The sequence below is a fragment of the Vidua chalybeata genome, chromosome 1, assembly GCF_026979565.1.
Source record: "Vidua chalybeata isolate OUT-0048 chromosome 1, bVidCha1 merged haplotype, whole genome shotgun sequence".
NCBI lineage: Eukaryota > Metazoa > Chordata > Aves > Passeriformes > Viduidae > Vidua > Vidua chalybeata.
The window spans coordinates 22,718,148-22,740,677 of NC_071530.1; the positions used below are offsets into that span (position 1 = coordinate 22,718,148).

Genomic DNA, 22,530 nt, shown 5'->3' on the forward strand with positions numbered 1-22,530 from the left:
CCAAAGCTTTAACTTGACCAAATTTAGAGTAGTTTCACAGAGATGGCAAAGTGTGTATTTCTATTTTAAAGGCCTCTTCCCAGATTTTTAATCTCTACTCCAAATCTCTACTCCAAAACACTGGGTTGAGGAGTTTGTTTATTTTTCAAAGGGAAAGTTATTCTGTGGGTTACAGAAGTTGTTATTAAAGCCTGTTTTTGAGAGATGGGAGTAACTGTTTAGGTTGAAAACTTCCAAAGTAATCCTAAGGTAGATAGATATTTATGTGAAGACAGTGTCTGAAATTCATCACGGTAACAGGGCTAAAAACAGCCATAAATAGATTGTGTTCTTAGTCCTGGTCACGCTATGTGTGCATCAAAAAGTAGTAGAAATGTTCTATAATGCTACCTGCATTATAGAGTTGTTTTCTGTAAACACTGGATATTTTTGGTTTACACAGTTTCCTCCTCTTGAATACTGAAATGGATAGGGAAGGCAAAATATGACTGGCTGCTACAAGATATGACTAGCATATGGTAATTACTTTCCAAAAGAGTCTGGCTTTAATAGGATGATGTCTCATTATTTTTAACCTCCATCTGCACTTGTGTTGGAAGAGCTCTGGGAACAATACACAATGCATATATTTATATCTAGAATGTAATGAAAGAGACATTCATTTCATATGGCAGCAGTCTTCTCTATAACTGCTAGAATAATATATTGTAGTGCTTTTCAGAGCGTATTTGATCAGTCCTTCCATTGTTTTATTCCAGTTCAATAGGCAAAGAGATTTTAGCAGGTTTGTGACTTGCCTTTTGCTTAGGGGACTACAGCTGTAACAAGAAGAACCTTTGACAGTGCCTATGTGCTGTTACACACAGCCTTTTTCTGTATTTCTTCTCTAATAGCATCCTATACTTCCAAGAAGGAGCAGCAAGAAGAAGTTTCACAAACAAAAAAAAATACTTGGTTAAAAGTTCAAGTCACTCATGTAAGCCTGAATTGAAGCTGACGAGGTAAATGAAGCTAATTTGATCCATGTAGTCCCTCCAGCAAAGCAACCTACAGTTGAAGGACTACCAAGTACTTGCAAGCATGTGAAGCACTATCTGCTTCCTTAATGGCAGACTGGTGGTTTTCTGACTTAATGAAAACTAGAATAAGGACTATTTGTTAGATTTAGAAGAGACTTTCATGAGGTTGGAATTAGCAGTAAAGAAGGTAATTGAACTAAGCTCATGTAATAACCCATCTAAAGTTTTTGGTTCTGCTTTTTCTTCTTTCTGTACCTCACAAATTCTTTTGCAATTTTTAATGAAACTTCTTCCTAAAAAGTTTTCCAAGCTGAAGAGTGGCCTACATATCTTTATTGCATTGTGTCCACTAAGATCAGAATGGAAGCTGACCAATTCTGAGTGTTTATGGTATGCAGCTCTAAAATCAATTACTTGGGATTACATATGTGCTATAAATAATAATAATTCTGCAGAATATATCCTGCGGTGAGAAGATGGGAAGTTTCTGGTCAGTGTGGTCTTACCTAGGATGTACAGTTTTCACTGAACTGAATTTTGTTATGTTAGGGTTCTAGGACAGCAAAGCTATATGCTTGCAGTAAATCATTTCAGATGGATGAACTGGAAAATAGCAAAGTGTAGATTTGGGGACTGCATTTCTGAGGAGGAAATTACTGCACATTTATTGCTGCAAAACCAACAGAGTGCTGAATTCCTGTCTCTGTGGTAGAATTCTAAGAAACATTTTGCACATAGAAATCCCTGCTGTGTGGGAAGTGAATGAGAAGTATATGGGACGTTGTGCTCTCAGGCCAAATTTTAAAAATTGCTATGAAAGATGTATAGATTGAAAATAAGTTGCTGGGAGAGACGCAGAACTGTAGTTTGTGCAGGCAGTAAGACACATTTGAGTGTTTGTTCAGGAAACATGATTATACGCAAAAAACCCCATGAATGTTTTCTCACTAAGGATGCCTTTCCAGGAGAGCTCAGAGACTGATCCCAACTGTGTATGCAAGGAAGCTGGCACTCTGACAGAGAGAGCCGTTGTGTCTGCAGAGTGTGACAAGCTGCAGAATTTTAAAGATAAATTGCTTGGCTCTGAAGCACAGCAGCTTACTTGCTTTCACAGATTTGTGTTACTGACTAGAATATGTGTTCTTTGGTGTCTCAGAAATCCAACAGGGCAGCAAAGATGCACAGTTGCTTTAACAGCATTAGAGAAGGGCAAGCTTCCATAGTGTGCAGTCTTCAAAAGTCTCCTGATGAGAGAAATCCTCCTGGAGTGGCAGTGAGGAAGGGTGAGCACTGCTTGTGAATAGCAGCATGAGCAATAGTTAGCACTGGTGCATGGTAATCCCAGAGGACACCCCAGCTACTGAGGAAAGCAGGTACTTTTATAGTTATACTTCTTAGAAAAATGTTGAAAATGTGGAAATATGAGAGAGCATCATCAGCAGTTGTACATTATGGTGCATATGGGCAGCATGAGGCCGAGTTCTGCGGCTGCTGAGAAAAGCTTCCAGGTCATTGAAATATCAGCCAGTTTGAAAATCATGGATTATTCTTCTGTCTAAAGCCACAGTGGAGATTTGTGATTTTTCACAAAGTGAGAATAAAATGATATTCAGAAATTGAAAGACTGAATGGATGATCAAAGGTCCATAATTAATGTTTGAGCTTAATGTACTTACCTTGTCCACAACTACTATCTTTGCTAGTGAAAAGATCTTCCATATGACCTGGGAGTCAATAGTAATAGTTACTTTTGTTGACTTTATCAAACAGCTGTGAAATATTACTTTATGAGATATGGGAATAGCCTTTTTCAAAACACTCCCAAGCCGAGGCTGATCTAAAAGTCACAAGGCTTTGTTAAATGGAGTGTCAGGTTTGAGCTGATCCTGTAAACCCCGCAGGGAGCGAAGCACTGATTTACTGATGCTACTCAGGTTTTGGGTAAGAGTTGGCTGCAGTCCATCTGGCTTGCCTTGCTCGTGGAGTGAGTGTACTTTAGAATGCAGCTCATCTGGGAACAGCAAAAACCTCCTTGACCAGCACAAGTGATATGGCAGCTTGCCAGGAGCTCATAATAGATGAGAGCATTCCCTTGTTGGAAGGGAAGCCTGTGATGGTTATTCAAGCAAATGCAATGTGTTTCCTTTAAGTATGCAAATACGGTTATTAGCCCTTGATGGAAAGTGTGGAGTGTTGGTACATTTAGCAACTCAGATCATGAGCTTGTGTAAAAGTCACAGAAATCATCATCTGTGATGTTGTTAATTGTTGAAGTTATGTCAACAATTTGCCTTCTTTGGGTTTTACTATTAGAATTTGCTGTGTGGGACTGTGCAAACACAGGTGACAAAGAAAGCACCTGGCCATTCAAACCCATATAATACTTTGTCTGAAGTGTTCTAAAAATGAATTTTAACATTCCTTGCTGCTGTTTTTCCTCAGAACTCTTTGGAGAAATTAATTAAAAGTGCAACCATCTGTTTATCTTACATTTCATACCAAGGGTAAAAAAAGAGTGCCAGTACTTTTGAAGCAGCATTGTATAATTTTGTTATTAAAAATACATGTTAAGAGTACAGTGAGTACTAGTACATTGGTCCCACTTTTTTGAGTTGTTGCAATGCTTTTTCAAAAACATTTTAGTCTTTTTATCATAAAAGAAAGCAACTCAGTGTGAAATCTGTGGGTAATAATCACTGGGTGGAGGTGGCCTTCTCTGACAGAATTATTTTGTACTAGAAGTAACACCAGGCACAGCAGCACCTGACTTCTCACTGAGCTCCAGTAGCAGCTGCATTGGCAGCTTCAAAGGTAAAGTCAGCCTTGTCTCAAGTTGATGCTGACATATACTCTGGACTCGTTTTTATTCTTTTGGATGTGGATTTCTGGATTTTGTCTTTGAATTAGTGGAGTTCATCCAAAGTTCTATCCCCTTCGTGTAAGAACTTGCCCAGAAGAGGAGTGTATAGGTCATTTGTTCAGAAAAGCTGTTTTTCTGGGAAAAGCCTCCATATTATGGTTCATATTTCATTTTGTTTTTAAAGTACTCTGTGGTAGAAGAAACAGCTTACCTCTTTCAGACAACTTTTTTTTTTTCTTTTCTCTTTTTAATTTCCTCCCTGTCCCCCCCCTTTTTTTTTAAGAAACAAAAGTGTTTTCACAAGACAGACAATCTTAATGATAAGTCCAGATAGAAGAACATGTGGGGTAATTCTCTTACTTTCACCAGTTATATTTGTTTTCCCACAATATAAATTGATAGCGTAATTGCTTATTTCTGCAGTGTAAAATTAGCGCAATTAAGATGATTTTGCTGTCTGTGCTGTATTACCTACTGTATTTCACTTGGACTAATAAAGAAGACTGAAATTTCACCCTGCAGGTGATATTTCATAGTTCTTGTAATATATGGCAGATGCTGATTATTGAGGCTGTAAAAGGGGAGAATTGGATATTAGAGAAGATAAATAAGAGTGGGGGAGGGGACCATAGGGGAAAGGCAGTATTTGCAAAGACCTCGAGGTAAGCTGCTTTCAATGTACTGTTTAAGCTTTAATGACCCTTGTAGAGATTCTAGCAACAAAGTAATGGCCAACTAGAGGAATTAAAGGCCTCAGGTGACGATCTGAACAGCAAAAGCTGACAGAGGCCATAAATACTATTGCAGTTCAACACAGGTTCTGCTAGGAGGAAGTTTTTTTGTTCACAGTGTCTGTGAATGTGTGGTCATTCAATAAGGTTTGAGGAAAAAGCTGGTGAAAACCTCAATTACTTCAGGTGAAATCTTCTTAGGGTTTCCCCAGGTTAAAAGTTCTTGTTTCTGTTAGAAGGTAGCTTTCAAAACAGTTGTTCTTTATCTTTTGTTTGTATCCATACCTTTTTCCAGCAGCAATTTCTCATAATTTTCTTTAAAAAAACCCCAACATATCCAAATCTCTCTGAGCTTTAGTTCCAAGAAATTGTCCAAGTTCTAAGATGAGAATCCCTTTAAAACTGCTCACGACTCTTCTTTTCCAAAAAAGGCCTCTATTTAATTTGTGGGATGTTAACAGTTTCTAGACATGCACTGGTCAAATGTCTACAATTCTTATTTGTAATTACAGTAGCTGTTTTACAGCTCAGTGGCAACAAAATCAGAGCACAGGAAAGACTCTGTGCTGGCTCTCTAAATAGCATGAGCTGTGGAGTGCAGGCTAAAGCAAACTCTTTTGAAATTTTTCTTATCATCTCTTCATCCAGGTTGTTGGATCACCTCATTCTTGGTCATAGAGCTTCCTTGCAGGTTTGCAGTCCTGTCTTCATGATACCTGTGATGATACTTTGAAACAGCTTTATGGTATTTTCCTCTTTGCTGTCTGCCTTCTGCCTAGGATGAACTCCAGAGTTTGGTGCTAAGGATGCTTGTGGAGGAACACTGATGCAGCCAGAGGCCATGTTGCTTTTGTGTTGCTTCCTAGAGTGATTACCTTGTCAGATTGATCTCCTAAAGACCAGTATGAGAGATGATATGTACTTATCTTAATTCAAAGTCAGATGACCCCTGGAGTTACCTCAGCCTGATAGAAAACCCTGGATAGGACAGCAAGGGGTAACAGTGCTGTGGAAGCTCTGTAGTTTCCTTTCTGCACAGTAAAGGATTGAGACACACATTTGGCCTTTCATTTTTTTTTTCCTTTGACAAAAGTAGAAGGGTGAGAGAAGAAAGTTCCACATTATTCAGTTTAGAAATGTACCACTCATTTGCATGTCTTTGTATCTATTATTTACTTGCTAAGGTGACTGATAGTCCTACTCAGATATATGCATGAGATGACAAGGCACCGACAACAGAATGACATTGGTAACAACACATGGCTTGTCGGCATATATTGCTAAAATATGCCATGTCTTATGGAACATTAAATATGTAATATGGATTGAACATTAAATATGTATTAGGTTGTAAAAAAAATAGTGAAGGCGATTACCTGAAAGTTCACTACGATAAGTCTTTGTCTTTTCTGAAAACATGAGCTAGTACCTTTAAAAAATATAGCGAGAAAATACCATGTATTTGTTCTCATTGGCTAATACAAATGATTCATTAAATCTCTGTTATATTTGAGAGAAAGGAGTAGTATTGCTTAAGACTCTTTTGTTAGGATAGATGCTGCACTTAATTTAGACAGCAACTCTGTTGTGTTGGATAGGAAGGATTATGTTTTGAAAAGACATGCTTGACTTTTGTCTGAGAGAAAAAAAAATACCTTTGAGTGTAGGAGTGCTCTTGGTGTCTGGTTGCTCAGACATGAGTGATTCACTTAGAGGAGGCTGTGTAAAGAAAGAATCTCTTGCTCCAGCTCATTTTGGCCTCAGAGTGAGGCTGAGTTTGACCAGCAAGGTGGAGAAAATAGCATTGAATGGGAAGGTGTGATCTTCAAAAACTGGATGTGTGGAACTCATGAACATAGAAGACACTAAAGTACAACTATTGATTGTCAGGTTATGAAGCTCATTTAAGTCACTAAAAAAAGAGAGCAAATCAGTATAAAATATCTGGATACTCTTTAAGATAACATGTATGCTTTGCTTTTCAGCTTCTCTTTTGAAAGGATTGAAACATGCAAACATTGTGCTGCTTCATGACATCATTCACACCAAGGAGACCTTGACACTTGTGTTTGAATATGTGGTGAGTAAAGTGAATGTATGTTCTAGATATGGTCCAGAGTGTATTGAATTTTAGGGAAGTGCTCCCTTTACCATCAGTGATCTATTAATCAGGCCAAAATAACCCTTTACTTTATTCAGGAGAGAGATGGCTGTAAGAGATTTTGCTTTGTAGTGGAGTAGGCTAAAAGTGGAAAGCTGGATTAAGCCAGATTCAGAGACTGAGAAGTAGCTGCTAGGCTGTTGAAGGACCTTAGGCTGAGTTGACTTTTCAAACTTACTCTGCTTCCTAGTTATCGTATGTTTATTGGAGCTTTTTCTTTATTGATGTTATCAGGTAGCTTTAAATAGGTGACAATAATGTAGGGAAGAACAGGACTGAAATGCTTAACAGGTAGCCCCTTGATGAAAAGCATATATCAAGTTTAACTTGTCTTTTTTTTGTGATTGACTTGTGCAGAGTGTCTTTTTATAAGCAATGTCAGTAAAAAAATGTTTGGTGCATGCAATTTAGAATTTGGGATTTTTTTTAGTTTCTCCATGACTAACGCTTTACCTATTAATTAAAACTTCAATTTACATAGTAGGCAGTGTAAGGATCTAATTGTGTTGAGAGTATTACTTTCCAAAGTACTGGCCTTGGCCTCCTAATTAATCTTTTTAGTTTTTCTAAGACAAACATATGGCATTTATGTAGAACTATTTAGCATTTAGCTGTGGAATTATGCAATGTACTATCATAATTAACCTCCCAGTTTTCACAGATGGGTCGAAGAACATGCAATTTAAAAGAAACAAATTACTTTAGACACCATTAGATTTTCAGTATAATATCAGCTATTATATTATAGTCTGTAAGACACTGTGTTTATAAAGTACAGTGATTGCTAGCATTACTCTAAATACAACTCTGCTTGAGACAGATGGAATTATGTGTGTGTTTCTTGGGGGAAGGTCTTAATTTTTACATGATAATGTACACAGCATCACAGAATCGTGTCTGGAGAAGCCATTTACCTTGTGTATTTATGTAAATGTGCTGCACTGCACACAGGGTGTGGGTATTCAGCTGCAGCAGCCTGCAGAGCATTTGATACAGTATGTATTTTTTACCTCAGGTATTGGAACAGTTATAAAAATTTAATTCCTTTTTTTTAAAATCAGTAATTTTGCTCCTGACTTATACACTGAATTAACATAGCAAAAGCCTTGATACTTAGTTTTATGTAATGGTCAGTGTACACTTATTTGCATATCTTTACACGCATACATTTTGCAGTCCCATTTATCAGCAGCTGTGTTTAGCTGTATTCTTCAGCACTGGTTGAGAAATTAGATGTACAGAATATGTTTCTCCCTAAAATAAATGGATTTGCCTATTACACTAATTTCAAATTGATGGATTTTACGTTTTGCTTATTACACTGATGCAAGTTTCTGGATTTTATATCCAGTAAGGTTGTTCAGACAGGTTGTTTAAGATAGGTTGTTTAAGACTCACAGCCATGTACAGGCACAGATTAAGTTTCATGCAGTGGCACATTCTTCTGGATTCACTAAGCTATTTTTCAACAAGGGACCAACCCTGCCGAAGGCTGCCCCTTTTGGTTCTCATGGTGTTTGGTAGCTATTGAGACTGTTTGAGAATCTCATTTAGTAACGGTTTCTAGCAACTGCTCCAAGTGATATTTTAGTGTTTAGGCTGATCGGCAATCTCTAAAGGTGCTACTGGGGAAGAAGGGAAGGATACTTTATTCTCTCCAAACAGCATAAGGACTGTATAATAAAGACATTGCAACATACTCCTGTGCCTTGAGATGACAACATTTCTTAACAAAAGTCTGTTTTCATTGTTTGGTAATGTAAAGTTATAGTCTGATCAAATAGTGAATGCTATCTGATAATGCCTGAGAATGGCCACATAACCTGAAATTAATTCTTGTGGATACAGGTTTTAATTGCATGATTGCATGGATCTCATTTGTTCCTTTGGTTATAAAGCTTCCATTCAGTGCATGGTGTGTGAATGTGCAGAGGCAAAAATTACAGTTGCCCATTTAAATGTACAAATTTTGGCTGGCTGAGTATGCAATCTAGCTGTGTAATTGGTGTTACTGAGCTCTGTATCTGTAATGTCTGGTTTGTTGTTATTTTAACACCTGTAAATGGTTTAGCTCAATCATATGGGTAATTTGCACTGAAAGAAGTCAAAATATTCATGTGATTAAAATTACATGGTGGTGTACGTTTTTGAGTGACTGAATCCTAACCTAAAAGGGATTGAATTTGATTTATTTCATAAAGGGATATCATGGAACTGATACTCAATTGCCATTGATCACTATTGACCTTTTCAAACATAATAAAAGACATCTGAGTGAGTTATCTTGACTAAATTAGGAATGAACAGTTAGTGACCCGAGAATTCTCAGAAAATGGAAACTTTGGGTTGCTAGGTTGGTGATGATTCCTTAGAGAAAGTAATACTGGTGAAATGCCTGAGGTTATCAGAGGTGTTTGATTTCAGCATTGACCCTGAAAGAGTAGAATGAAATTTAATTTCATGCAGCACCTTAAATTGCAAAGTGCATTATGGTACTAAGTTAAATGCTGAAAGCAGAATAGCTTCTGAAAGGGAACATGGCAGTCATTAAATTCTCTGGGTCTCTCAAATTATTTTTCTTTTAAATATGTATGTCTGTCAGATGAAGACATGACAGAGTTTTTTAACTTTAACCTTGGTGTTCTGCAAAGCCAGGAAAAGTCAATCTTTAAAAATTCCATCTGAGAGTTGAAGATGGGGAAAAATTTATTCTCCATATAAACATTTTGGTGGTGAATGTGGAGCTGTACATTTATGTGGAAGAAGAGAAAGGGAGCTTACTCCTTTTGAATGAAAGAACTTAGACAAAAATAGTTTAGAATACAGTACCTTCTTACTAAGGCATATATTAACTCTTACATCAGCATATTGCAAAGCACGCTTAGAGCTCAGTTTCATCACTGGATGGCTGAGAGGCATTATTACCTGGGGAGTTTAGAGAATAGACAGCTTGGAATTTCCTCTACAAAATGTGAATGGCAGATAGTCTTTCATGTATAAATGGTAAGAAAATGATTTATATATAGTTGACTGGAGTGTGCTAAGCAAGACCTGAAAATGAGATTTTGACACACTTTACATCTGCTGTCTGAGACTGCAGTGACTTCCCAAAGTAAAAGGTCAGTTCAGCTTTACAGTTCAGTGGAGGCATGCGACTGTTCACAAAGGTTTTGTTCCCTTCCTCACCAGGCTCTGGTTAGGTGTTAGTTTAGGTGATCTCATTGGGATGGTGGCTTTAGTGCCAGTGTCACTGGTATGGCCAGCTTTGCCCAAGGAGGTGGTGGATTTTATAGGCGAGATCTCTGAAGGTGGGTTCACATCTGTTTGCTCTAAAATGATCATTAGCTGCTGCCGTTTGCTGCTTCACTTGTTTATTTAGAAGGAAGGTGACTGAATTTAGAAACACATAATTGCTGAAAGGCAATCCTAAGCAAAACGTATTTGCTATGTAGAATGATAATGAGGTTTTTAGTATTATGCATAATTATGTAAGTATATTATTATCAATAAATGAACCAGCAGCTCGTCCTATTCCCGGCATGTAAAAGTGAGCTAGTATAGCAATACTTTACATCATGCTTTCAATATTTATGAACTAGGTTTGCAACAAGAACAGATACTTATAATTGGAAGGATGAGTAATGAGCAATATTATGTCTGTCTCAACAGTGAAAAAGCTCCGGAGTAATCTAATAATGTAATTTAAACCCAAGCATTTTCAATTGCCTTGCCTGTTGTAATATTTGTGTATGTTTTTGCTTCTAAAAATTACTTTCCATTAAAGAAGAACATTTAATTTTCATTGCTTCATTACAGCGGCTAAAATAGGTTGTTATACAATGAGTTTACTTAATAAAGTTCATTAGTTACATTTCCCTCCCATTTCCTGAAAGAAAAAAAATAGGTGTGAGTTTCTCATTTTAAAGCTTATTGGAAATCGACATGTATACTCTATCAGAATTAAGAATTACATAGCTGATATTTTGAATTTATCTTGGGACAAATTTGTCTTACATAATACTTAGAAAAGTATAATGCAAAAAAATGGGCAACATTAATCACCTGCAAGGATCAAAAATTTTTCCACTGAAAATTTTCAGTTTCTTCTAACTTTTTATAATTTGGATTGAACACTATTATTGTTTTTCCATTTTTATTTATTTTATTAGGGAACAAGTGTTGAAACTAAAGGTATGATGGCATTGATTGTTTGTGAAAACAAACCAAAAAAACCATATTTTTTTTAGTGAGTGAGAGAGCGGGGAAAATTAGTAGTGTCCCAGAGCAGCTTTTGAGCTGTTATCACTAGGATCCTTCAGTGATGTGTAATACCTAGGGAGAAACCGGGCACAAGAAGGAAGGAGTCTTCTAATCCTTGACTTAAAGTGAAACTTACTTGAAGCCTGAATTACATTCTTTTGGTGTGAAAGTGAAATGATGGGTGATTTTCTTCCCGTTTGAAATCAAGGTGCCTGTCCAGCTATGGTAAGCAAGAACTGAAAGCTAGTGAAGCTCTGCAAAGAGCCAGGTGCCTGCAGTCACCCTTGCTTGCTGTGAACGTGCTTGTCCTCCCTGGCAAGGAGCAGCCACGCAGGGCTCCCAGCATGGCAGCAGTTGAATTTAGTAGTTTCTGTTTGCCTTGACCAGAGAAGGAGCTGTTCCCCTGTAGTTTAACCCTGCCTCATGCCCCAGGCTTGCCTTAAGTTGCATTGCTTAAATTGCAGCCAAAAAGATGGCAGATCAAGGCTGAGAGTAAACAGAGAGAAAGGAAATCCTGTACTATTGAGAAGAAGCAGTAAGGGAATAGTGCTCTTGGGAAAGCCTTGTTTTTCAAGTTTTAATGAGTGGATCAGAGACAGGTGCTGCTGATGTCCAAGTATAGGCTGGAAATGCAAACAAAATAGGCTTCAAGAGGGAGGGATTGAGGTGGGATTTCGGAAGGAAAGTGTTTAGTGCTTTGCTGGGAGATAAAGATTCTGTCAGACACGGGAATTAGTAGGAAAGAAGGAATGCAAAATTTATTTAAATTTAAATACAAATACTCCTGCTAGGCTAGGAAGTTTACATATGTCTAGCAAGAGCAGATGTAACTCATGCAATATTCTTGAGCACATGGTGTAACTCTTCGGGATGGTGCTACACAGGGCCAGAAATTGGACTTGATGGTTCTTGTGTGTTTCTTCCAACTCAGCAAGTTCTGTGATCCTACATTTCAACATGTTGTGTAGACTTCATGTGGAGGGCACATGCTGATGAATAAATGTATTAATAAAATTAATCAAGATTTACAATACAACAGGCTTGAAGGCTGTGTGTATCTGAATGACCAATTTTTGTACAATTTACTAACAGTTGGTAAATATTGGTTAGATTTGTGGTGTGCTGTGCACCATTTAATAATTAGCATCTATTATTTATTTGTATTTTTATTAAGTATTAACACTTGCATTCAATGTAAGTATTAAAAAAACCAACAAAACAACACACACAACAAAATCAAAGCATAAGAAACACCCAGAGTTGAGCTGACAGATGGAATACTGGAAATCCCATGAGATATTCTACTTTCTGGCAGATCCCAATTAGTAATCTGTAATCTCTTATCTGTCATTTTGGATCTTTTAGATCCTAAATTACAGATAAAAATGCAAGTGTCATTGCAGTCCATCGAAACCACACACATGTAGTAAGATACATGTGCATGGAGACATGCCAGTGATGACATTCTACTTGATACAGGTAAGGCCATCATCCTAAAGAGTAAATTTCTATACCCAAGAAAGACATGAATCAACTGGAGACCTGAGGTGGAAAAAGACGAGGGTGAGTAAACATTGAGAATAAACCCTTCTAAGGAAAAGTCAAAATAAGTAGGGCTCTTAAGAGGTGTGGATAAAAAAAGGATGAGACACTTACAACCTTTAAATATAGCATAGAGAAAGTCAGTGACCTATTTCTATGTGAATGGTTAAGAGGATGAAAAAGAAAATCTGAAATTATAGTAAAGAAGAGAAAGATTAAACTCAAGGAATGCCCCTTTCATGCTAACAATAATAAAGCCCTTCAGAAGCTACTACGAGTTGATGGTTTGTCTCATATTGTCAGTTTTTAAAGAACAATTTAGGCAAATAATTAACAGAATCCTGTCATTGATAGTAGATGATAGAGGTAAGATTATCTTTTATTTTTTAAGTCCTTTCTATATGTATCTTTCTGCATCATAACTTTCATCAGCAAAATATGAATACTTTTAGTCTTTCAGTGAAGTTGCTTTCCTGTGTCAGGAACTGAAGAAAAAATATATCAGTTTATTTTACTACTTTAAACAAAATTTTAAAACATAAATTCTTCTAGTTGTGTGCTTTTTTGTTTGTTAGTGTGTGTTGTTATTTTGGTTGGGTTTTTTTAGTAATTAATTATTTCTATGTTATAGATTTACACACATCTATCTATCACCAGTAGCTTTGGTGGCATCCCACATATTCCTTACCTTTTTATTTCTGTCATAAACTGGCATTGCCTAGTTCCCTCTGAGGTGACACCTGACAGTATCTCAACTTGCACTAGAGACTGTCCAGACTAATTAAACTTTTTTTTTTCCTCAGGCTCTCTTTAATAATATAGGTTGTAGCTCTTAATTCCTCTTAAAATGTGAAGCTCTGATTTATTCAGTGCAGATTGAAAAACCAAACACACAAACCACCAGTCAAGAACTTACTGTTTGCAGAGTGATGATTACCATAATTCTAAATCTTAAAAATAGATTTTTCCTTCCTGAATGAAGTATGTAGCTTTGTATTAATTTAGTCATATTGATAAAAAATACATCTATGCAATCTTTAAAAACAGAAACTTAGGTGAGCAGTTTGGGCAAAATAAAAGTAGTAAAAATCCTGAAGTCAGAATGAATAAATCAATAGTTGCAGATATTTTTTATGTTTATAGTTTTATGATGTAAAAGATAATTAAGAAATAGCAAATAGGAGGAACCAAAAACCAAGCTTGAGTAATAAACAGAGCCAGCTCTTGAAAGTTAAAAAACCCTATTAATTATTTCTGTTTTACTACTTTGAATAAGGATCTAATCCATGGAAGCATCATTTTTCTTTTGTGTGCCTTGCGGTCTGAACTGAGTTTTTCCCTATAAAATTTTTATTAATCTTACAATCATGCAAGGACAGTTAGGATTAGGATACATGACAGGAAAATCACTCTGCCAGTGTGAGGAGAGGTCTATGTAGGATGTGGAAGTTTTTAAAGGAAGGCTTTGCACAGGTCCTTTCCTGCCCTTAAGATAGTGTTTTGTTGCCCAGCACACACCACCATAGAAGGGCTCTTGTGCCAGCTGAGCTTGTGTGGATACAACTGAATTACCCATGGTGAGTGCCATACCAGTATTAATGTGGATACTTGACTAATGTGGCTGTATGTGGGTTGTCAGCCTCCCTCCCATGTTTGTGTTCTGCTTACAAGGTCCTGGAGCAAGTACTCTCACAATGAGCCCATGCGTATCTTCCATGCTCTAACAAGAAATTTTCTTGTATCTTCATATTTTTATTATATTTATTTTTGTTTGTTTTTTTGTTTGTTATATGTGTATATCTTGTGGAAGATCAGTGACATAACAAACTAGAGAAAAAGTGCATTTGCTCATCCTTGTGGGCATATGCGTTACAGCTTGCAGAAAGTGTCCCAACTCTCTTGATTTTGAGGTCTCTAAGTCCATCACAGTTTACACAAGTTGATGATTTGATGTTATGCTTTGATCACACTAAACAGGAATTCCTACTTATTTTTGCAATGTCATTCTTTTGTACAGATAATCTCACTAAATTAAGTGGGTTTTGTCTCCTTAACCTCATTTATTAAGAGTACAAAGCTGATAGAATTATTAAGGTGGACAGAGAATAAGGAGGAGGATAAACTGGCATCTTTAGAAAACTGTATTTTGTTGAAGATCTTTTAGTTCATTCAGTAATTCTTTCCTTAGTGGTGTATGTTTCACTTGTCTATAAGGAACCAGATTATTCTCTGTGAAATGAACAGGGGCTTTGTATCCATAAATAAATTTATCTTTTCTAGCAACAGCCAAAAATCAGACAACTGTGTATCTCTTTTTCTCTCTGGGATTTTCAGATATGTTTCTGTCTGTATTATGTACTCCCCCCACCACTTAGTCTTCTGTATAGTATTGTTCATGTATTTTGAAGTATGCTTATCTTTGTTGACAGTGCAAGATAAATCCAAGGCACTAAAAACATCTGTTAGCAGAGTTCTTTTCATCATGAGTGTCTTGTGGGGCAGTTTTTTCTTCCTTGAATCCCTAATATAGATCTTTCTCCTGCTGCTCAGCCCAGCTGGTGCTGCTGCTTGCCGCTGTTTTGCTGGAAGTTGCTTAGGTATTACCCAGAGATACTTTGTGCGGTATTTTTTTGTTAGCATGGGTAACAATGTGTCATCTCATAGAGGGAAAAGATTGAATTGTAGAAAGCCACTGAAATACATGAAAATAAAAGGCTTATGAAGATAAACACTTTTGAAGATACCAGTGACATGAAATAAGTTTAAACTGTGGCACAGTAATGTGCAGAGTGCTTAGGTTGGAGGATACATGCCACTTAAAAGGAATTAGCTTTTTTTTGTTCTCCTGTCACTTTAAATAATCCTGGTGCCCATCCTTTTATTGGTAAATTATATTATCGGTTTAAAATTTTGTTGGTGACAAAAGGGGAAGTATTTTAGTCGGGAAAGCTGCTAGGGCATAAATAATGTGTGCTCTCCTTTGAACAGAGAGGAATGGCTCACAACAGCCTCACTGCCTCAGTGGAGCAGCACAATCTGTCTGCTGCATGATGGCATCGCCGGCAGCCAAATCCTCCCGTTTTTGTTTTAATGGGAGGGTTCTTACACACTGCTGGTTTTACATGATGGGGATGAAGTTGGAAGTGCTTCCTGTTCCATTCACAAGCCCCGGGCTCTCAGTACATTTCAGCTTCAAAAATGACAGCTGAAACCAATTAGGCAGAATTATGGGATGCCTTAGTCACATGGAGATTTATCATGACTGAGGAAGAGGAGGGAAAGAGAATGTATTGCATGAGAAGTAGAAGCAACTAATTTAATTAGAAGAGAATGACAGTCACATTATTATTATGGAGAAGGGTGGGCAAAGTAGAGATCATTTCATGTCACTAGCCATGCGTTTGAAAGGAAACACCACACCCTTTGTCTGAATACATTTGTGTTTTTTAGCAGAGTGATTTCTGAGCAAGATAGCTGAACAAAACAGTTGATGTCAAAGTGAAGCATATCTGAGTACATTTCTAGTTTGTGGTTTACTCATCTATTCATAATTAGAATTCCTTCAAGAGAAGAAGGGAAGAATCATCAACATTTGTCTTTTTTTCCTCTCTTTGTTTGCATACTCTCACTTTTCCAGACCTAGGATGTAATGTATATAAACCTTGCTTGAGCTATATAAATATCAGCCAGAATTCTTTTCCCTTCAGCAGATGCTTATACCCAGTATCTCACAAACATAAACTCTCATGTGTCTACTTATAAACTAGAGTCTTGCTGAATAAAAATGACCTTCATACAATTATACACTGCCCCAAGTCTAAATCAAAACTCCAATTAATTTCTTCATGTGAGTCTAGAAGACAGTATTTCATAAGTAAATCATACTTTTTGTAGAGTTGTCAGGGTAGTTGATGGTATGGGGAGAAAATGAATGAAAAATATTACAGAGAGAGTCCGAGCAAGTGTGCATTTTCTTTTTTTTTTTTCTTTTTTGAAATTCTTGTATGACTTTGTTGATTTTTGTTTACACTATCAGCAGTTATGTTGGAAAAGTAAACTTAATTTCTCTCTCATGTTCAGGTACCTGTAGGAGTTGTGATACTTCTCTCTATCACAGGGAGGAAAATTTTGCAATTAATTTAAGTTTGGGTTGAAAACGAGCATTGGCTGATGTGCTTCTGTGTTTAGTTTGGAAACAAGACCAGGTGAACCAGCATTGCTGAGCATGGGTTTTTTATCCCCTATCCTAGGAGGCACTGTTCAGTCTGAGTCTCTGCTCTATCTAGAAATTGTTCCATCTACCCTGGGAAGGGTCATGGGTCTCTTAATGGAGGCCTTGTTACTTGAGATGTGCACTGAGGAAAGGGTTTGTATTTTAATGTGCTGAGAGAAGGTAACAAAAGGGCTGGACAGGGTCTTCTCAAGGAGGCGTAGCTGTGTGTGCCAAAACCCTGAAGTCAAAGTGCAGCCCTGGAGTAGTGATCTTCTGGCACACAGTAGTGGAATGCATGAAATACATGAAAATAATTATTTTAAAGCAAAAATTATATTTTTTAAAATATAAAAAATATTTTAAACCAAAAATCTGTCTCAGATTACCTATATTTACTTTTACTTTCAGCAAAAATAGCCAAGATATCTTCCACCTCTATCTGGAGGACCCTCATTTTAAATATTCAAGCTGTACAGTATGGATTTGGAATTTAGGGGATTTGTTTGGACTATTATTTATTATTTTGAAAATTGCCCCAAATTTGGTGAAGCTTTAGAAAAATCATAGATTGTACTTAAGAGCTTTGTCTTTGAAGATTCCTCCTCTCTTGTCAAAGACTTTAGTCTCTCACTTCAAATATTGTAGCTATTCAATTCTGATAAAGTGAAATTGTTTCTAGGGAAGCCAGTAGGGGGAGGAGAGATTGAGTTGTTCACTTAAAGCATAACAGGTTTTGCAGAAAACATTGTTTTGTTACTGAAGTGGGAAAGTGAAGCTCTTATAATTGGAGGATACCAAGATAAAGATGGCATGGGCAAGCTCCTCTTTTCATCCTTGTGGAAGTGCCTGTTGTGCAGCTCTGCAAAGGATTATGTGGTGAAGGCATGTAGTTGTTGAATTTCTCTCATTTTTTGTGAATGTTGGATGTGGGAACCAGGATGTCTTATGAGGGTTCCTGCCTCATTCAAAGTATCATTGCAAGACAAGTTAGGTAATACTGCTGTAGAGAACTGGGTTCCACCCCTGCTGTATTGGGAATTGTCATCACCAGATGAAATTGCTGTCATTACAGATTTCTCCTATTCAGTATGAGATTCTCAGTCTCCTTTGCAAAAGCATTACACATTTACAGTTGTAACTGAAGCCAGTGTTGCAGAGTAGTAGAGACAAGGCTCTCAGCCAGGCATGAGAAGGAGACAATGATTAGGTGGATGATTATGTTTAGATTTATTGTTAATATGTATTTAAATATTACCAATGCATTTTATATTCTTTTTCAGGTCAGTGTGCATCAAAGTCAATAGCAACATGTCAGCTTCCCCATCTCTGGAATTAGAACATTCAGACAGTTCCCTCTGCAATGTCCACCAGGTGTTCTTAGCTTAGGACAAACCACATTGCCCATCAGAGACAGCAATAAGTAAGGGGGTGTGTGTGGGGTGAAGGATGCACCTGAATACCAGAATATCTTTCATTACCACCACAGTCAGTCAAAACAAAATAGTGCCAAATAACTCTGAAAAGTCAAAACCAAAGTTCTTTGAACACAATTGCCCAGATCAGTGATTCTTAGGATTTTTTTTTTGCCTTTGCTTGAATTCCCTATCTGATAAAAGGAAGTAATGCCTTATATCTCCTACATTGCTATGAAATTATTCTATGTTTGTAAAGCATGTCAATAGCATAGTTATAGGCAGGGTAGGAAAACCTGTGAGATTATTTCTGTCTTCAAAGTAGTAAAAATGCCAGACTCTGCAAACTGTTTGAGAATAGAAGAAAACACCCTAACTGTAAACCAGCACAGCTATTTTTCAATCAAGTATCTCCCATTCTGTTCAGTGAGTATGTCTAATCCTGGGAAGGAAAATAGCATGACCTTTTAGGAGTTATCATAATATACATTTAATATAGAACCAAATGAAAGGTAGGATAAACCCCATTAATTTTGGACTTTCCTAGCTTTTGAGTTCTTCTCTATATATATCTGGGTTTATTGTTTTTTTGTGTAGCTGTTTTGAGCAGAGAACTGCTAATTGAGTATTATTCAATATATTGTACATATAGGTGTGGGTAAGCTGGTGGAGTGTAAAGAGCAGGAACTTATGGGATTTTGAACTTAAACTAAAATATTGAATGTTCTGTCAGCATGGTATTACTTTGGTGATTTGTGTGTGTTGGGGGTTGACAGTATGGTTGATAGAGCAGTTAAAAACTAGCTTGAAGCAGAATTGGTCTAGCCAGGTCCACTTGGGTTCAAAATGTCTTCAATTACTTGGAAATCTCTGTACTCCATTCCCAGCATGCTGCTTCCCTGTGAGGTGGCCTGACCCTCTGAGACAGTGCAGAATCGAGTGTAAAAGGTGTATTGATTGGTCTGTTTCTTCTCATTGTTTCAGTATAGTTTTATGTTATTGCCAATATGTAATTGTACCTTGAATTTTCCTTTAGGGTATCTATTTTATTAGATCAGGGTGGTGACTGCAGCAAAGATTCTAGTGTCAGAGTATGGCAGGCTGTATTGGCAGCCACTCTTCCACTTGGGAAAGCATGTCATTTTCCACCTTCAAATATGGCAGTAAAAAAAACCTCCATCTATATAGTACAAATTTCATGGAATACCATTAAAAAAATTGCTTTCATCCAGCTTGCTCTCTTTTCTTTTCTAATGCTTTCCTGAAACTTGTATTCGTGTTGTCTTCTTCAATGTCAGTTGAACACACGAGCACTGGAGCAGACACTTTGGCTGCCAAATGGGAAAACAGGTTTAGAAAGAGCTGTCTCTGCACCGCTGTCAGTTTTCCTAGCTGTACTAATGTTTAATTCAATGTGCATTCAGTCCCTACCTTGGAAAAGGGGAGCAGCTGATGCTGCCTTTGCTTTGCTGCCACCTTCTTTTTTTTTAAAATGGGGAGCTATGTACTCTAACTTTATAAGTTGCTTCCACAGTTCTTACCATAATGTTTAGCTACATTTATGAGAAGGACTCTTAGTTTTATGAAAGCAAATTGTAGAAAGATTTAAACAGAAAATACATTCAATTTCTCTTCCCCATCTGAATGGTTTGCTACAGATTCCTCTGTGTCTGTAGAGTGTGTGTAGGGAAAGAAAAGTAAATGCCAAAAGACTGCAGCACAATTGGCTCTGTAAGGTTTCCAGGATCCTGAGGAAATTGCTGCTTACACTGACTTTTAGGTAGATATGTTCAGTCAGTTTTTGTAGGTATTGATGGTTAAATTGATGGCAGAAGATTATATCAGGCTCCCAGTTGTCTTCATCCTTGGGGTAGGAAGAATAAGTTAATGATGGATAACACAAACACAATCATCGTTCATGTTTCTGTATAGAGAAAATGCATCCAAATAATAATTGAAATATAAGCATAAGGAAATGGGGTTATCCTCAGTATTTGTTACAAGCATATTGGAAATAAAAAATATTTTTTTGCTTATTGGTATTGCTAGAGTTGGGGTGTGGCGGCTACCTGCTACAACCTCAAGCAGACGAGATGCGCTGGCCAGCACTGTCCGTGTGAGGCCGGGCGGCCGCCACGTGTGCGGGCACTCCAGGGAAACGGCGTCTGCCACCCTGGTAGTGCTGAGTGCTGCAGTGTGGGCAATGTAGCTTAGGTGGCTTCACAAGCTGAGAAGAGATGAAGAGACGAGAGAAAGACACTTGTTTGCGAGCCCAACGAGTCTTTATTCCCCCAGGCAGGGCAAGAACAAAGGTGCTCTCAGGGTGGGTGCAGTGACAAATGCCGAAGAAACAAAAGATGGCAGCAGGTTAAGTAGGGGGTGGGCAGACAGGGGTGTAAAACCTGTCTTGCCCAATGGGGACAAATGAGAGAGGGATGACATCGATTATAACAACCAATGGTAACATAACAGAGGTGGGCACAAAGTCCGGGGACAATGGAAAGGCTAAGGTGGGGTGATTGATACAGAACTTTCTTGAAGAAGCTGGGGGTGGTTACAGGATTGACACCCGACAGGGAGTGAACAAACCCTGACTGATGGCACCAAATAAGGAGAAAACAGGGAGAGGTGAGGAGACTGACAGGTAACTGTGGATCCCAGTGGCAGGAACTCTCGGGGTAAACAACTTGGAACAAACCACTGTGAGGGGAAAAATGGGGGAGTACAAGGAACAAACCTAACTAACATTAATAAAACAACTGACTAAATAAAACCAAACCCCTACATCATGGCTCTGAATAAGATGAAAAGCTTTTGGTGAATAAAAATATGCAGGCTGGTGTGGTGGGGCTTCAGGAAGGGGACCTTCAGAAGGGACACTGGGTTTGTCTTCCTCTGATCTGGTTTCTGTCAGCTGGCTGCTTGAAAATGGTAGAAATCAATAGAAGGTGAAGGAGGCAATAAAACTCCCACCTACCAGCTTATCTGTTGTTCAAAAAGGCTGAAAGATTGAACTGGGGACAAATGAAAATTCCTTGAGCCAGCCCGTGCGAGGGAGCGTGCCGTGCACAGGGACCACGGGGGCTGAGTCTGAGGATGGGACAGTGCTTGCCTGGCCACCCTAATGGGTGGCCAAGCCTAATGGGCTTCCTAAAGTGAAATTTCAGGCTTTTCTTTAAACATGTCTTGAGCACAGCAGGAGCTAGCACTATTCAAAGACTGGCGTGTCTCTTGAATAACAGATGACCCATTAAAATGAGTGGATTCCCACAAATTTCGTACTTGACACTGGTCATCACCTGTAGTAATAGTGTTTCAGCTGATATTAAGGCAGATTTTTATGCTGGGATTAGTACTCAGAACCTGTTAGTTTATTAAAACAAATTACAAGGTCAGATAACTTTGTTTATGTTTACTTGGTGTTCATACAGTAAACAAGACAAAAATGTGTAATGTGGTGATGTGTACTGAAGGGTGACTGGTCCATTTGTGTCATGGTTTATTGATGCAGTCCCAGAAAGCTTCATTACCACCACAGTCAGTCAAAGCACAGAAGACAAAATAGTGCCAAATACTATGAATGAAGTAAAGAATGGAAGAGGAGAATGGGGAAATGGAAGAGGAATTTGTACCTTAAGGCTAAAGATTTTACAGAAATGAGGAATTTAAACTTTAAACTTAAACTTTAAACTTAAGAATCTTCATGGAAAATGCAGTTCTTTGACACTAACAATAAAGAATACTTTTAATTAATCTGAAAAGTTTCTTTGTAAATGCATTTCTTTGTAAATGCATTCACTAATTTGTAAACTATAAATTGAAGAATTGTCATCTGTATCTTGCATTTTGGAATAATCTCTGTTTTGTTGTATTTAGTGTGGTTTGTCTGTTTGAGCATGCCCTCTGCCCTTCTGATACACAAGCTGTTCATTTTGGGATTCAAGCAATTTCCTGCAGTCAGGGCTCTTGCTCTCTTAAAGCCATGTAAGAATTTGTGAAAATAGTTGTGCTAGTGCAGAGCCTAATCATCCTGTGCATCTTAATATCTTTGCACTGTTAGTTCCACATACACAATGTGTTTTTGTAGTTTGTGATTTCAGAAGCAGTTACATAGGATAGTTGTGGCTAGAATAAATTTTGTGTCTTGGGTGTGAACTCTGCTATGTATCTGCATAACTCCGCAAAAGAAAGCTAAAGAATGCCTCCTGGTTTGGCAAATGTTGCACAGAGATACCATTCTGCTGTGTGGATAGCAACTTTTGTCCAAAACTCTCACTTTGAAAACTGCCTGTATTTATATGGGCTTGTGTGTATGTGAGGCAGGTATTGCCA

The 22,530-nt window shown here is 37.7% G+C and overlaps 1 protein-coding gene across 2 annotated transcripts in view; it reads left to right on the forward strand.

Annotated features, from left to right (window-relative positions):
• CDK14 (cyclin dependent kinase 14) overlaps window positions 1-22,530 on the forward strand; it is a 318,431-nt gene that overhangs the window by 124,429 nt on the left and 171,472 nt on the right. For both annotated transcript variants that reach the window (XM_053941947.1, XM_053941953.1), the window contains exon 6: window positions 6,596-6,690. In XM_053941947.1, the coding sequence (XP_053797922.1) occupies window positions 6,596-6,690 (95 nt within the window). The remainder of the gene's footprint in view (window positions 1-6,595; window positions 6,691-22,530) is intronic.